At 48.2% G+C, this 17,546-nt stretch overlaps 1 protein-coding gene across 1 annotated transcript in view; it reads right to left on the bottom strand.

The window, feature by feature from the left end:
* The window catches only part of LOC122387849, an 85,573-nt gene that overhangs the window by 19,307 nt on the left and 48,720 nt on the right, over positions 1–17,546 (bottom strand). The window contains exons 54-62 of the mRNA XM_043378409.1: positions 17,280–17,525; positions 16,825–16,957; positions 16,263–16,430; positions 15,781–15,910; positions 15,306–15,413; positions 5,385–5,487; positions 4,633–4,742; positions 1,954–2,109; positions 1,072–1,199 (exon numbers count right to left, since the gene is read on the bottom strand). Of these exons, the coding sequence (XP_043234344.1) occupies positions 1,072–1,199; positions 1,954–2,109; positions 4,633–4,742; positions 5,385–5,487; positions 15,306–15,413; positions 15,781–15,910; positions 16,263–16,430; positions 16,825–16,957; positions 17,280–17,525 (1,282 nt within the window). The remainder of the gene's footprint in view (positions 1–1,071; positions 1,200–1,953; positions 2,110–4,632; positions 4,743–5,384; positions 5,488–15,305; positions 15,414–15,780; positions 15,911–16,262; positions 16,431–16,824; positions 16,958–17,279; positions 17,526–17,546) is intronic.

The raw sequence follows: 17,546 nt of genomic DNA, 5'->3' as shown, positions 1-17,546 counted from the left end.
ATCATTGACCATATATTCCTGTTCCGGGATGCCGGTCACTCCACCAATACCGAGTAGGGCAGTTTAAATAGGAGCAGGGCCCAGTTCATATAGAAAAGCCAGTCGGCAAGTGTCACTTTTCCAAAGTGCCACTTTTCAAAAGGACACTTTTGGAAACATTGGTGCAGGTGTGTAAGGGTGGCTACATGAACCCGTATGTCGAGTCGCCCTTTCCGATAAGTGTCCCTTAGCAGCATAGGGGCTCTATATGAACTGGGCCCTGGTTATTATGAGGTGACCGTTTGAGCGGTTGGTTAAACGGTTACAAATCGTGACACGCCAATTCCAAAGAGGCGGGCTCAGTCACTGCGGCCCACCGGTCGGTGGTTGAATGAACATAATGCCACCCTATTATCCTACCATTACCAGGGTCAGTATCACGTCCCTGAATGCAATTTTATAGCGTTAATTTACATTCCATTGATCTAGAAAATAATGGTAAAGAATGTATGAACCTCGTATAAAAATATGGTTTATTCCTTCTTCAAATTATTTTTTATTTATTTCAGGAAGACTTCCAACGTAATTTTGTTAATTCGAATATGCCCAGTCAATGTCTACCAATTTCAGCAGCATTTTGTCAGCTGATTATCATCAGTTGATGGAAGGAAACGTAAGCCCAATGCTAATATCTGGAACGGCTTAGGAGTTATCTAAAAATAATTGACGGACGGGACACAATCCGCGTCAGAAACAACTGATTGTGGCCTAAAATTGAGTGCTGTTCCGTAGCATTCCCGTGATCGAAAACTCGAAGACCCGATTTTCCCAGCGGTGACTGAAATACGTTGAATGGTCGTCAAAAATAACTACTTCACTTAATCAAACCTCGCCAAAATATTTGCCTAAGTATGCTACTACTCTAAGAATACATTCTAAACGCCAGGTGTTACACAAATGAAATCTGCATCAGCCACACTGGAAATTAATGTGCGACTGTGCGTTCATTTTAAAATTCAGGATAGATTCACATTGCCCACCACAGTTCACAGACTTCATCAGACCCATGCTATCACAACTATCTCTCCATACCGTTCGCACCACCCACAGATGGACAAGAATTCTTAGCTTCTCCTGGCATTCATCCTCGCTGTCTTCAGGATCACAATCCTTCTTGACCATATCTCTCTGCTCCATGCTGACGATGAACGACCCAGACACTGGCGCAGGGCAGTACCAGGAGCCCCAGTGCGGCCGGTAGAGGGCGCCTCAACCACCACCCGTGCCTGCATCGGCCGACACCCAAGTGACGGTTTTCCACCACCGACGCTCGTTGTTATTGGAATTTCCAAATACGCTTGGTCGACACTCCCGTACAACGTTAGGTATGGGGTCAGCCACCGAGGAGCAATAGTCTTGGTTGAGACAGTGTGATATCTCTCAGCACAGTCTAATCATAGATATCATAGATACATTGTATATCTTCAGCCACCCAGGAGCAGTAGTCTTTGATTGACTCAGCATTACTTTTCAATCCAGCCGGATCATAGAGATCATATATACATTGTATATCAGATCTCTACGCCCCCACATCCTCTCTTTCCACAACCAGCTGAAACGGTCATAATAGACCAAAATTGTCTACACCTCACCCGATAAAAACTCCAAGAGGCCCTCTCCCGCTGATACCAAAATGATACATAATTCCTAAGGCGAACAATGGGGTTCTAGACACCCTCCTGATCATTCTTGTATGTAAAATCCCCTTCCTACGAGAATCTTCTATCAAGGATGACGACTGACGAGTGCACGGAATCTAGAGTTTGGACCTACGCTGATCGTAAGCAGACCCATGGAGCTATACTAGCGAGACTCGAACTTTTTGGGATTTCAGGGTGTGTTGAGTCTACACAGTATACACCCTTATCGAAGATCTCCAAGCCGTGGATGCTAATTCTCCATGGCGGGACCCACCTTCTACGGTGTTGATGCAGAAGTTCCAGTTCTTGTTGAGTTTCTGCAGGGCCTCCCGGATGCGTTTGTCCAGAACGTTCTTTCCGGCGTTGTTGCAGAACACAGACGAGGGGAAGTTCATCTTGATTTTGACCACACGCTGTGCCTGCTCGGCAGCTGCAAAAAACAAACAGAAACACGTCAAATTGCTGAACCATTTACAAAATACAGCATGCCGCTATAGAATAGAAGAATGAATACGGCATTGTCAAACAACCGACGAAATAAATGGCATCACCAACCGATGCCCGCAAATCACTCCACTGGCCTTAACTATGACATGCTTGATGAATAGTGACAGAGTATGTTATTTTATAACCAAGTACCGCACAGCGAACCTGCAATTTGCAAGTTGGCGTTGCACCCAAAAGAACACACTACGTCCAGTCAACACGCTCCAAATGCCATACACTGTAACAGCGTCACCTTACAGACAGATTTAGATGAATTGTCACGATGGTGCAAAAACTGGAATATGACTATTAATGTTAAAAAGTGTGCTATAATGCGAATGTCCAGACAAAAATGTGCAAAAACACCGAAATATTATCTAAATGGTTTAGAAGTCCAGGTAGTTAAAGAATATAAGTACTTAGGCGTTCACCTTTCGAGTACATGTAATTGGCAAAAACATATACAATATGTTACAAGTAAAGGAAATCAAATGTTGAGATTTGTCAAAAGAAATTTTAGAGGCTGCCCGCAGACTGTTAAGGAAAGCGTCTATTTGACCTTAGTCAGGCCACTGTTAGAATATTCAAGCTGTGTCTGGGATCCAAGTGCAGAGGGAACGAAGCATGAACTAGAAATGATACAAAGACGTGCTGTAAGATTTGTTTTAGATGATTATTCGAGGGATAGTAGTGTTAGCAGGATGTTGTCTGATATTGGCTGGAAAAATCTAGAGGCCCGACGCCGAGCTGCTAGATTATGCTTGATGTTTAAATTATGCAGTGGCTTTAGCAGATTAGATGTCAGTGGCATCCTCATACAACCTGATTACATAGGAAGAAATGATCACAGCAAAAAGGTTAGACGACTTCAATCACGACTTTTGTCCTATCACAACTCATATTTTCCTCGAACTATCCGTGACTGGAACAACTTGCCTGCGAGGCTCATAGAAGCAGAAAGTGCCGCAGCTTTCCAAAAATATGTCTTAGAAGCAGGGATGCGGAGCCGGAGCCGGAGTCGGAGCCGGAGCCGCCGGAGCCGGCATATTTTGCCCGGAGCCGGAGCCGGAGCCGGAGCCGTGAAACAATATAGCCCGGAGCCGGAGCCGGAGCCGGAGCCGCCAAAAAAGGGGGCGACTCCGGCTCCTTTTTATTTTTTGAAGAGGAAAAAATAATTGACCTAGTTCGGTTTGACAGTACAAGGCAGTAAAACATATCGTACTATTGGTCTCAATATAAGTGCCCAGGCGACCTGTAGTTTTGATGCGGTGAATACCCTCACCCTCGCCACAATGCGAGTGGGGGTGGCGCTGGCTGGGAGGAGGGGTGCACTCGGCCCGAGTTGTGGCGAGGGTAAGGGTATTCACCGCATCAAAACTACAGGTCGCCTGGGCCCTTATCTTGAGAACAATAGTACGTCATGGGCCATCAATTGAATGAAAAGCCGAATATCCCCAGTATCCCACAGTACGCATTCAGCTTCCTGTCTGCTCCTCCCCCCTCACGTCTACTGCATCCCCAGAACATGAGGACCGGTCATCAGGTGACGGCCATTGTTTTGAAGCCAGTGCAGTGGACTGCGACTCCCAGCGCCGTCTCTTCCCACCCACCCCCCACCCCACCCCCACCCCCACCCCTCACCCCCACCCCCCCCAATGCAGCCGAGATGGGTGTCAGCTTACGATGGTTCAGTGAACTCCGATTCGCGGCGACTGCGTTTCCAATGCCATCGCTTCCTAGTCCTTTGTTCTGCCAGTGCTCTCCGAGGTGCGTTTGCGCGGGGAGTGCGGTGAGCCGGTCATGGCAAGAGTAGGTAACGCGTATAACCAATCCAATTTTTCTTCCACCCGTATTTAATTGATTGCATAGGGGATGTACTAAGTCGGAGCCGGAGCCGCCGGAGCCGGACCATTTTACTCGGAGCCGGAGCCGGAGCCGGAGCCGCCATAACATTTCACCCGGAGCCGGAGCCGGAGCCGGAGCCGATTTTTTTCTCCGGAGCCGGAGCCGGAGCCGGAGCCGTTTGAAATTTCCACGGCTCCGCATCCCTGCTTAGAAGAAAATGACAATTAGTTTTTATTAACAATAGTAGTCCCCTTGCGAACGACAAATGCTTGAAATCAATTTTATGTCGACTATTTTCACATTACATAACTTATGCTCTGTGTACTGTGTGCCTATGATTGTAAAAATGTCAAAATGTGCATGGAACGAACGTGTGCGATTGTCGTTAGAAATGAGAGAGCAACCTGAATGTGATTGCGTATGACTGTTAGATGGATGGATGCTGGTCATCGTCATCGTCATGCGTTTTAGCAAACATCACCAAGGCCATTCTTTGGCAACTGTGATTGTGTCGCATGAATATATGAATATATATGAAGTAGCGACGCCTGGCGGAGGCACTCCGTATTTGCTAGTTACACACCCTGTGCTATAGATGACGCCCGTGTCTCCGTCGACTTACGTGCACAGCTGGGGTAGATGAGAGGCGTGTTGGGCTGGTCATTGGGTCGCCAGAAGCCCTCAGGGCCGCACACATAGAAGTCGGGAATAGGCTGGCTGAACTGCAGTCCTCTGTAAAGAGACATATACAGACAGTGTTAGGGTAAATCATGGAACTCAGAAATGGGCCCTGGGCATGTGTTGGTCTGTAGCTAAACGTAAACACTAAACAATGGTGTCACGCTGAACAGTCATCGATGATGATGATGATGATGAATTAGGGTTTTTGGGCGCCCGGACTACAGTGGTCATCGGCGCCCACCGAACAGTCATCGACACTGTCACTAATACTGTCAGGAAACCACAGTCAGTGTCATGACTCATAAGAGCAAGCTCATTGCAAATGTCACCGATTGCTCATTGTTGAGATGGTGTCCTGTAAAACCTGAGTCAGACGTAACACCTGTCATTTCAATTTAAACTAAACGAGTGATGAAAGCCACGCACTTTACCAGATAATCGAAACCCCTGAGCTCGGAGCTAGTCTTCCTGTAACAAAACTCCCTAAATATAACATATTGATCCCAGCTCATTAATTGAAAACAGGCCAGCTGCAATAGGCAAGTTAAAGCGCGTACGACTGATCGCATCATGACGTGTCATAATTATTCGTTGTGTCACGCGGTCCTTAATTCATCTGTTGAGCTTCACGTGTCTCCAAGCCACACTCATCTATTCAGCCGTGTGGACTGCGCATTAGCTGCCCATACTCACGGGTCGCATCTGATCTGACAGTAGCGGAAGCGTCCGTTAGGTCCCCACGTGGAGCACTCCTGGTATCCACCCTTCGGATCTTCCGGTGTCGGGCATATCTCCTCTGCAAAGAAAAACAATCGGTTAGTCCACAGCCAAAACAAACTTCAGAGCGACAGTGTTATACAAACAGCACAGTAAAATAACCACTCACTGGTTCGTGAATGATAACACGTTCTACACCTTTTTACGCCCAATTTAGGCGGCAGTGCACACTGCACACATTTAAGTAACAGTGCATGCAATTTCGACAGTACGGTACAGTCTGTCTAATGCCAACTGTCGAAATCGGTTGCACTATTAGTGAATTGTGTCAGTGCAATGTGCACATTCTATATTTGGCCGTAAAAAGGTGTAGTTGCCGTTGGCGGTATATGTATATAGCCAAGGCCCTAAATTATACAGCAAATGCGAAGCCAAGCCTTCAGGTGCCTCACTACCGCCGTCTGTCGGTGAACCGAGGAGAACCCCCGCAATGCCGTAATGGTATGCACAGATGGCGCAGGCGTCGCAATTGGCCTTCGGCTAGCATGAGTCACTAGTCACTACCGTAGGCCACTCTCGAGGCCCTTATTTCACAACCGCCACCCAGAAGTAGGAAATAGGGCCAGTTCAGACTGGAGTTTCTCCCCCTGGTTGCTGGTGCGCACAATGTGAGGGTGCATAAAGGCCTGGCTACACTACGCGTTCTCTGCGTGCGTTTTTTGCGTGTTTGCGGGTTTTGCGTAATATCGTTCTAGAAAAAAGGTTATTATTAATTAAACTTCTTTAATATTTATATAAAAGTTAATAAAACGTTTATGTTAATTAAGAGTTTATATGAAAAAGATATACCTAACAAAAACGTAATATCGTTTCTTTCTAGAACGATATTCCGTAAATCACGCAAACTCGCAAAAAACGCACGCAGAAAACGCATAGTGTAGCCAGGCCTTAATTCATTGCAAATATATTCATCTACCGGCCATCCGCCATAGGTCACGAGAGGTCATTGCGCGCCCCTGGCATATACCAGCACCGGGCGCTATCGGGCCGCTAGTTCAGCCGCCGCTCGCTAGATGTCTCTACTGTAGGGGGAAGATCGGCCGTATTCCCGCGGCGTTGCGGGGCCGCCCGGACCGATAGCACAGCCGGGCGAGTGTACCCCGGCACCCCGGACCATGCCGCTTCTAGAGCAGTGTAAACAGAGCGAGCCGCCAACGGTCAATGCAGGGGGCGTTCCACTGAACTCTATGGGCGTTACCATGCCTTCTCTCGAACACGAGGTTTTCGAAATGCAATATCCAGGTCATAGGTCACAAGGAGGATGAATATTTTATTTTTAGCGTTTGTACCGCCGACTTGTTGGTAGCTTTCCCGACCTATAAATATGTGGGAATTACTAAGTTTTCATTACGAATTAATTCGTCACGCGCATCCAGCTGGGAGGGGGGTTAAGTAATGTTCCTCTCATAGTGTCTCTGCAATATTTTCTAAACGGTTTAAGCTAGCTGAGTGAAACGTTCAGTCCATTTTCTACGTCAAAATGACCTGATACTTGGAAAATTCGACAGTAAATAACTTTAAGAGTATGACGTTTCAGAGTCGTTGCGACGCCTAAAATTAATTTAAAATAAATTAGCTTTCGCTAATGGGTCTTTACCTACTGGCCTAACCTGATTCTGGACTTTTTTGTGACATAATTTGCTGTCTTATGGCTTTTCAACGCGTTCTGGATTATCACTCTCAGCTAATAACTAGTTCGTTCGCCAAAGCCTCCAGGCAAGAGATCTGCTCGAGAGAAATCTTCATCTTGTTAACAGCTTTCCATTGTTGTTTCCCCAGTACCCTTTTCTACGATTCAGACGTTAGAAAGGGAAGCCCCCCCCGGGGAGGGGGGGGGGACACGGGCTTGTGCCTCAGCGAGGCAAGTGTTCAGGAGGAAAAGTGTGGATTCAAATGCAAAACGGTGATAATCGCATGGAGGAGATAAATAAACGTTGGTAACATGCATATGAAAAGGAAATAAACAAACTCCGTGACAAAAATGGACAAAGTCGTGGCGGCTCGTAGGATCCCTCATTAACCCTCGCCCGTATATTGGTGTTTTGCCAGCCGCGAACGAGGTTGGGGGGGGGGGGGGGGCGCTGGACCCCTCTCGCCGTTTGGCCCCTGATCGAGCAAGAGCTTATAACGAAAAAAAAACGCGCATGCTGCCCGTGACGAGAGGCAGCCGTTAATAGCCAATTTAATGGTCCTAGGTCATTGGTAAGGTCAATGACCCAAAAGTCGGGAAGATCGGGACCTGTTTTGAGTATCGTAAATTCAGATTGCCATGAGTTTTTTTTTTCGGGGGGCTGATCACGAATTTCATGTTAAGTTTAAGCACAGATGATGTCTTGATGCATTTAGACTAGGTCGGGTCATGTCGCGTTAGATCAACCAGTAGGGGTCCTGCCGGGGCCCTGTTTCACCGGTGATAGCAGCAAGCTACTATCAAATTGCGCGAGCTGACGTAATGTGATGACGTCATACTGCTGACGTAAGGGGCAATTCTGGCGCACGATTGCCGCAATATTGTTTTACGTCATCAGCTAAATGTTCGAAGTTAATGTCAAAATTTTTCCTAAACCCAACTTCTTTTAAATACATCATATTGAAAAAATATATATCAAAAATATATTTACTATCATGACTGCGTAAACTCTTACTTTTAGGCTCATACGTCACTTAATGCCGCCGCCAAGGTCGCGGCAATCGTGCGCCGGAACTACCCATTACGACAACAGTATGGCGTCACGACATGACGTCAGCTCGCGAAACGTGATAGCAGCTTGCTGCTATCACCGGTGAAACAGGGCCCGGGTATTCGTACAACCGCCTCTGATAGCTTCGTTACATGTTACGAAGGCACCAGAACTACTTTGTAAATGTTCAAAATGGTTGCTAAATTCGAATTCAGCTTCATTTCTGTCTTGTGTCGGCTTCATTACGCTCCATTTCCTGCGTACGATACCCGAGATGTTTTCCGTTCCTACAGCATTCAATCTAATGAGTAAATATCTCAGTTAGAAACTGCCGCTGATTCTGTTTGTAATAGTTTGAACCCTCTGTATTTAGCACATTAATCATCACCGGACACAAAGCAACACAAAAACACAACAAAATTAAATCAAACAGGCATAATTACCATCAAAGCCATGCATCTAGAAGGCATCCATGATAGGTATATGCAAGACCGAATAATTTATAGCGAATTAAGGCTAGGAAGATAAAATATGTACATGATGCATGGTACATGACTTATGTACATGTCATGTGTGCGCAATAGGGTCACATGACGCAAGCGGGTTATACATAGGCACAAGCTTCTATCAGCATTTAATGACTATTTACAATTCATCGTCCATAAGACTAATTATCAAATCCGATTAAATCAAAGCTCTTCTTCGCAACCATGATAGCAACACAGTAGGCACACACTTATAAAAAAGTTAACATTGCAGCCGGCACAATATCAACATCTAACAACTATACCCACAAAGACTTCCAAGTCACAATATCTTTTTCGTTTCAGCAATGTATGCTGGCTCAGCATCTGAAGACGCCGAGCAGTTACATGCGCCGGTAAACTGGCCCGTTTTGGATGGAGGGTGACGGGGGTGCAGGTGGGGGCCACTCCCAAACCGTTCTTCGCATAGTTTCTCACACTGGTGTCTCTCCGTGACTTGGGCAGAGGTTAGGTTCAATGCTCTGTTGTTGTCTGTTGTTGGCATAAGATGTTAGATGTCAGCGCCACTTTCAATGCTGTAGCTTGTGGGGGTCAACCAACTGCATCAACTCCGTAGACTTTTATGAATAGTTTTCATTTCAAAATGACACAGCAGTTGCGTAAGATCAACTTGTGTATATCGAAACAAGTTCCACACCTGTGGTGCGAAAAACATTTTTGTTCAAAGATGTATGGTGGGCATTTCAAGGGGACCTTAGTCATATAAAAAACAAATTTTTATTCATTAGTATTTTTATTTATCATTAGGAACAAATAAAAACTGATACGTTTAAGCCGTGTAAATTTAAAAGGTGCTAACCATGATTTAGAGTAAACCTGTTTCCGTCGGTTTGACCATGCCCACATAGATAGACTGCTACGTTTAAGCCTTCCATATTTAAAAGACGATAGCCATGCTTTAGAGCAAACTCGTCTATGTCCGTTTGACCATGCCCACATCAACTTGAACACGCGTTGGTTACACGGCAAGCACGAATTACGCCACGATGCAGTATTTCTGAAATGCTCTCGCCGGTTCCTGACTTGCGCCACGACTTGCTCCAGCCAGCTGGTTGAGCTGAAGATGCACGCGCTCTCCTCTGTCAGCCTTCAGGAGGCAGTAGTGTGCGGCGACGTCAGGGAACTCCTTCAGCAGGTTGCCGAGCTCCTCGGTGAACTGGGCCGCCGCTCTGGTGTATTCGCTGGGGTCGACGTTGGCCGCGGCCACCCCGAGACGGAGGGTGCGCAGAGGTGTGGCCAGCTCTACGGCGAAGCAGCTGGCGCCGACCTCCGAGCCGCAGCGGTAGATGGAGAAGTTGCCGTAGCTCCTGCCGGAGAGCGCCGGCACCACGGCCTTCACGCCTCCCACGTCCTTCACGGGCTGGAGATGTTCATCCAGCTCTGTGATGTCGTCAGTCCAGTCGTTTGGCTCGGTCGGACAGATGATGACAATGCGCTTCAGTGGCAGGTTCAGACCGCTGTCCTTCTGCAGCTTCTCCAGCTCACTGGCGACATTCCTTTGAGCGACAGCCAGCTTCAGGTAGCCGTGGAGGAAGCTCCAGGCGAGGTAAGCACCCACATCTTCTGGCACATGTTCAGGTTCTGACTCTGATGCGATTGCCGGCTCCTCACTTTCCGCCTCGTCTTTGAAGACGGCAGCCTCCAGTGCCTTCTGCAGAGCCCCTTCTTGCCGCGAGTCATACTCGACGAGTCGGAAGGCGGCACGAAGGTTCTGATCTCGGGCTATCGTGTCCCGAAGAACCGACACGAACCGACTGACCAGTTGCGGAGTTTCGAGCTGATTCGGCCTGCGTTTGACGCCTTTCATCGCTTCGGCCACTGTCAGCATCGTCCTCAGTGAAGCGACAGCCTCAGCAGCGACCAGTCGCTGCTCACCCTCGGTTGACCCGTGCCGGGTCACTTTGAAGACAGCATGCGCACCGTACTCTCGACTTCTTGCTCCGGCCACGGACTTTGAGAAGGGTGCTGCGCGACCAACGCTGACCAGCCTACCTCCATCCAGCCGCTCGGCATCGTCCGGTATCCTACCGTCGGAAGGACAGAGCAACATGAGTCTCTCGCAGGTGGTGAGTTTTTCTCTGTCAGCCAGCGTCTTCAGACGTTCCTTCAGCGGAGCACCCGACCGTAGGATCTGTAGGTATCCGTGGTTGAAGCCCCAGGCGGCCGCCGTGGGCACATCTATCGAGTGACCGGGTCTCGCCATGGCCAGCTCCTCAGATGCACGAACTGTCCACAGAGTATCCAACAGCCACAAAGGCTGAGCTACCGCCGCCGCAGGCGACTATACGAGCGCGGGGTTTTGTCCGAGCAGAAAGTGTTTGTGTCAGACCACTTAGTCTTCTATCTCAAACCACCAACAACTTATCTGTTTGGTCACCGTAGTTTTCTATCCCAGAATCAAAAACTTCTGTGAGACCACGTCAATCTTCTGTCTTACCACCAAACAGTCAAACTGTCGAAGGCCTTTGACCACAGATAGCTTCTCCTCTCTTCGCTGGTTGATATCTTCCGCCCTGCGTCCAAATCACGCCTGGTCACCGCTCGCCCACAGTCTGCTTTGAACGCTAGTCGCACACGGAGCGTCTGACAGTACGTCCGCTATCCACCAAAGTCATCGACCGACTGGCGGCTCGCTCCGCTCGAGTCTCCCCGCTCGCGCGCGCGACTAAACTCGTACCGACCCCGCCGCGCTGAATTTATAAACGTAGAGCGGGAAGGCGGATCGATAAGAAGGCGGACCCCCCCAGCCCCCCACTCCAAAATAGCTCCGACGCAGTTCGTGAACTATCTCGATTCTCGACACCGAAGATGGATACGCAGAACGTAATTTCACCAGCAGAAATGCGCGACAATAGTCAGACGAGAACACAATGGCGTCATGCATGCAATGTCGCAATTTTGCCAAACTCATCTGATGAGATGAGCCAGAGGTTCGCCCGTTAGAGGTGGGTGGGTGACTCTTCACTGGTAATCGTGACAAGTTTTTCGTCGAATACCTATTCATCCCAGCTACGTCATATATCCGACCGCATTCATGGATTTCACTTGGATCAGGAAGGAGTCACCAATGGTGACTGGTCAGAGTTGTTTCTTCTTATTCATCTTTTTTTTTGCACGGGCAGTAGCCCTACCCACACTGACTGTGATAAAATCTAGCCATCTTCAATTTGCTGAGGAACAGTTACTCTTATAGTTTTTTTTTTCTTCTCAAAAGGTGCTTGGCACACAAAAAACCTTTAATCAATTATGCAAATAAAACGAACCAAAAATGACTCACCCACTTGTTTACCTCACAAATTTGAGGTGTACCTTTTTGATTCTCAAAAATAAGAATTTATAGAGAAGTGCAAGAGTTGTCGTCTATAATGGTGAAATAACGTTTAAGCATTGTTACGGCCGGACCGAACAAAGTTTTATTTACCGCCAGACCAAGGTTTATTTTTATCAAAAGTTTAGAATAATAGCACAAGCTCAAAGGACGAGGATAAAACTTTGTGAGGTTGACGGAGGAATGAACTGTCCGGTCTAAGTTAGCAATTAGCCTTCAATTCTACGGTATGTTGTAAAGAAAAAGTGTGTTTTTATGTTTTTATCCTTCTGATACAGATTTATTGACCCGATAAAAAAGCAAAACCTTCCGTTCTTGGCATATGCTGGCACTATACTGGATCGAGTGAGACTGTAAGATTCAAGATTCCTTATCCATGTAAGATTCATTAGAACGGCGAGTCCCACGGTCAGACACACAGCGGAAGGCCACAGTCATTTACGTGGCCCCGCTGAAACCCGGCCATGACCCGCCTTGTGATACACCCAGAGACGCCAGTACAACTATTGGCCGGAGAGTGACTTTATTTCAGGCAAATTATGACTTTATTACGGAGCGAGCGAAGCGAGCGGAGTCTCATACTGAATTAAGGGAAAATTCTGAGTATGAGCGGCCGGCCGGCCGGCCGGCCGGCCGGCCGGCCGGCCGTGGGGACGCTCTTTAAAAGCTAATATCTTAGGAACGGGACATCCGATTGACAAGCGGTCTTCTTTACTGAATGTCACTTGGACGTAAAAGTTCTGTGGTGTGATGGCCACCATGCGTTCTTGCCAACCACCGCACGTGGCGCGTGGTAAAGTTGGACATTTTTTAAGAACCCCCAAAATTGCAACCTCAATAACGGCACAACGGTTGGGCCGATTGAATTGAAACTCGGTACACAGTTAGGTCTCCATCAGATAATTCATCTGCATGTGCTAAGGTTGGGGTGCTACAGCACGTGCGCACGTGCAGGGGGCGCTCCCAGATCTCGAGAACGGCTGGGCCGATTGCGCTCAAATTTGGTACACGGTTGGGGACCAGTTAGTAGGGTGCCGTGCAAAAGTCAGTTTGGACCCCGCTTGCACGTGCGCACGTGCAGTGTGCCGCTTCCAGATCTCGAGAACGGCTAGGCCGATTGCGCTGAAATTTGGCACATCGCTAAAGACCGGTTAGTAGGGTGCAGTGCACAAGTTAGTTGGAGGTACCCCCTCGCAATTTCGCACGTGCAAGGCCCATCCTCTCGCTCGCTCCGTTGGTCGCCCAAAAGGCGTTTTACTGGTAGTAACAAATGAGCTGAAGACTTAGCTCGTTATTATTTCTTTATTTTATCTCCTAAAATGACATACGACTTTAGTTGTGGTACAAAATGACTATTCCATGACTTCAAAATGACTTTATTTCATCTTCATTACCAGTCTTGGCGCCAAACTGATCATACTGAGGCCATGCGATGTGTTAGTGACGTGCAACTGCAGACAGACCAAGACGTGCACCCGCGACCCCGTGCCGCCGCGCCGGCCGGCGCCTGCCTGTGGCCCCCTCCCGCAGAGATATGACACCGCGGGTCAGGTGATCGTTGTCGGGTGCTGGCTGGCGAGACGGTGGCGGCGAGGGCCCTGCGCGGGAGTCGGACCGGAGGGGGGGGGGGGGGGGGGGGCAGCTATGTGTGTGGGGCAGTCGGAGCACTCGTGGAATTACCAGTTACACATCGGTAACACGCTTACCTTTGTCGACAAGCCTAAGGAGTAGAAACCTTCCCAATCTTCTCCCTACGCCCGCACTAATCACCAGTATAACGCCTTTTGGGGCGACTAACGGAGCGAGCGAGAGGGTGGGCCTTGCACGTGCAAAATTTCGAGGGGGTACCTCCAACTGACTTGTGCAGAGCACCCTACTAACCGGTCTCCAGCGATGTGCCAAATTTGGGCACAATCGGCCCAGCCGTTCTCCAGATCTGGAAGCGGCACCCTGCAAGTGCGCACGTGCAAAATGGGTCCCAACTGACTTGTGCACGGCACCCTACTAACCGGTCCCTAATTGTGTACCAAATTTGAGCGCAATCGGTCGAGCCGTTCTCGAGATCTGGAAACGACCCCTGCACGTGCGCACGTGCAGCAGCTCCCCAACTCTGGCACATGGATATGCAGTGCCTAGTGGGTGCCTACCTACATGCCAACTTTCAGCGCAATCGGCCAAGTAGTTACCGAGATATTGCAACAATTACAAAACTGACACCTCTTCGTTTTGCACGTGGCACGTGCATAAGGGGTCACCCACATGCATCGGGAATAGTCCAATACTTGGTAGAAGGAATGAAGCTACCCTACAAAAATTACCGCATGTAAATCGGTCAAGTGGTTGCTGAGATATAAGCCTCGCAAAAGCGTCCGCACGGCCGGCCGCTCATACTCAGAAATTTCCGCTAATTTAAGGAAAGACTCCGCTCGCTTCGCTCGCTCCGTAATTATCTTCATAACAGGTCCACTGTCTCCTATTTATAGGCCCGTCTGTCTGGATTTGCCTTTTAGTGCGATATCATTGATCTGACCCTAAAGAAGATACCGATCGGCAGGGGACACGAAAAGAGTTGAGACCGAGCTGCGCCGAAAATCAGGGGCCGATTCGAGATGGCGCACTAGGAAGCTAGTAGGACTAGGCGACCAAGTGACACTTGAATGTAGTGACACTAAGCGGTATTTTACACCAATCAGCTAGTGGCTCAGCGCGAACCGAAATCACATAGTGACGCTTGAAATCAAGCGTCACTAGGGCCTTAGTGCGCCAACGCGAATCGGTCCCAGTTTTCCGAGAATCCCAGCCACCAGCCAGGCTCTCTTACTCGTACCACCGATCGACGGGCTAAATTTGCCATTGTGATCGACGGCTAATTTTGCCATTGTGTCTCGGCGGGCTCTCTGCTATAGCCCGCTCATGCTTAAAACATGCATCTGCACACGTTTAAAGTTCTAACGATATTATCCTCTGTATAATCAACATATTTACTGAATATTCCGTACCTTTATAACATACCGATAAAATGCTTAAATGATAGAAATGATGAAAACTGATAAAAATGATACACGGATAAAAACATGGTAATTCCGTTGTCAGTCAATTTTATGGGTTAGGGTGTATCGATCAGTCTTGATTGCTTCAGCTGGCACACTGATTCCCCAACGGTTGATTCTTTTAGTTATTTTAGGTCATGCACCACCACCCTCCGCCGCCATCCGCTTCCCAATTTAGTTATCTTGATAAAAACCCGCCCGTGCCTAGAATCGATCCCACGTCGGCCACTTACTGAGCACGTGCACGCGGAAGCTGCAAAGGGCGCTATTCTCGGCGTCATCTTTGGCGATATAGACGATGTCGTGGGATCCCCAGGGGAACAGCTGGCCCGGAGCGTGGTCTGCGGAGAACAGAGAACGACAGCGCGTCAGACACCTTCAACTTTTTCGATGATTACTTTTTTAATCGATATTCACAAGGTTAAAAAATTATGAACGCATTTCCAGCACTTCTTGAACCATTTCCAGTGATGGTTGTTGAGAACAATATTTATCCCTCATGTGGTGAGGCAGAACAAACTTTCAGGTAATTCCTCTAGAGCACTGTAAACTTAAACAAACTTCAAAACAATGATGAAATTTGGATGAAATGAGCGCTGTTTTTCATCCGTCTTCAAACAAGCACTGCAACCGTCATACATTTCCCTGCCCTCCCGCTGCGAGTCTGAACCCTTCGTAGCCGCAGAGTACCAATGTTTATCTACTTACCATTGATCTCAATAACTGACATCAGCTTGTCGTCATCACTGAACCTCGGCTCGTCCCAGCGCACAATGGTCGAGCCGTTGGAGGCTTGGATCCAAAGGTCACCAGGGCAGAAATCAACCCTCGGCGGCGTCTGCGAAAGGTCAGCATAGGTCAAAGGTCAGATGAGAGGTTAGGTCATCGCAGGTCAGGGGTCAGGTGTTCAGAGGCCAGCTAATCACGGGCAAAAGGTCTTTGCAGTAGCAAAGACATATCAGGTTGTTTGAGATTATATCTAGATATAGCAAAATATCGAATCGATATTTTATCTTGCTTCTTTACGGGTCAACAAAGTAAGCATTGGACTGGTTTATAAGTAATCTATCTGTAACTTTGTACTGGAATTTCAAACCTCACAGACCAAACATTCAAATTCCGTGCACACGCGTCCATGTCCCCCGGCCCGTGTCATGTGAAAGCTCCTTTATCCGGGAGCACCTGCTCACCTTATCCCTGGCCCGTGTGGTGCAGTCTCCTGTGTAGCCTGGAGCACAGATCAGCTGTCCACAGCTGGAGGGGCCCTCGCGCTCCACTGTTCCCATGAGCTGGTGGTAGCCGCTCCAGCGGAGAAGGAGACCGTCGTACAGTACCGGAGCCTTGCGGCATGACTCCACCTAGGGAGGGGAGAAGCGGTTAGAAATATAAATACAGCGGGGTCGTGTTATCATGCATACCATAAACATATATTGTAAATAACGAGCCATACACATGTTCAGAATGTACGTGCATATTGTATATTCTAAACAATCATGAGGATCTCGTTTGATTTTGGGTTTACTATATCCATGCGAGATGTATGCACGAGTATCGTATTACACCTTTTCAGTTCGCGTTCCCTGCAACGTTTATGATGCAGATCTCAAGTATGTGGTGCCTATATTTGTCGTCCCAGGCCCCGACTGACAAATATCACTGAATATTACCATACCAGTGCAAACCACTAACCAGTGAAAATTAATCCCTTCGCTATCCTCGTTTTTTTTAACGCCGCTCCTTCCGAATTCTCACCTGTTTGGGAATTTCTGTCCTGATATCCAGCATGCGGGACCACATGTTCACTCGGGCCAGTTTTCCCTTGAAGCCAGACTTGGCCATCTGAGTGCCATCTTCGGCCAGAGGAGCGCCCAGAGTGACGTAACCACTGAAAAGAAAAGAGGGTTGAGTGACCTCATGACGACAAAATCGATGGTAAATTGTTCATATTTGGTGGCAAAGATCAAATCACTGACGATTATATGTCAATTAACCATTGCATAAGTCAGTAGTTTAATTTCGCATAATCTTTTCTCGATAATTTTTGATATTGCAATAAATGTTCCCTGCAAGAGCACTTCGTAAAATTTCGTCACACTGCATTCATCGGCATTCCACTCAAGTAGATCATCGAATCACTCGACAGGAAACCGAAACAAGTCCCAAACATTCCTGCGAGCTCGCAGTTCCAGCATCCCCAGCCCACTTACAACGCCGGCAGCGTCTTGTTGACTCCGTAGTCGTTACGTTTTCCAATGACCACCAGATCAGAGACTAGTTGAACAGCACCCGATGACTCCCACGAGAGCACAATATGGTGCCATTGACGGTCATTCACAGGGATCTGCGGGTTGAAGTCCAGGAAGACGGCATCCTCGTCCTCGAAGAGGTCTAGAAGCACGCCGTGACTGCGCATCTGGACAATCACGCGACGGTCGGAGGGCACGTGCAGGGAGCTGTGGGGGAGAGAGGAAACA

This window comes from Amphibalanus amphitrite, unplaced genomic scaffold (assembly GCF_019059575.1).
Source record: "Amphibalanus amphitrite isolate SeventyFive unplaced genomic scaffold, NRLGWU_Aamphi_draft 000300F_arrow, whole genome shotgun sequence".
NCBI lineage: Eukaryota > Metazoa > Arthropoda > Thecostraca > Balanomorpha > Balanidae > Amphibalanus > Amphibalanus amphitrite.
The sequence above is the reverse complement of the archived record's forward strand: the minus strand, read 5'-3'. Positions and strand labels throughout refer to the sequence as shown.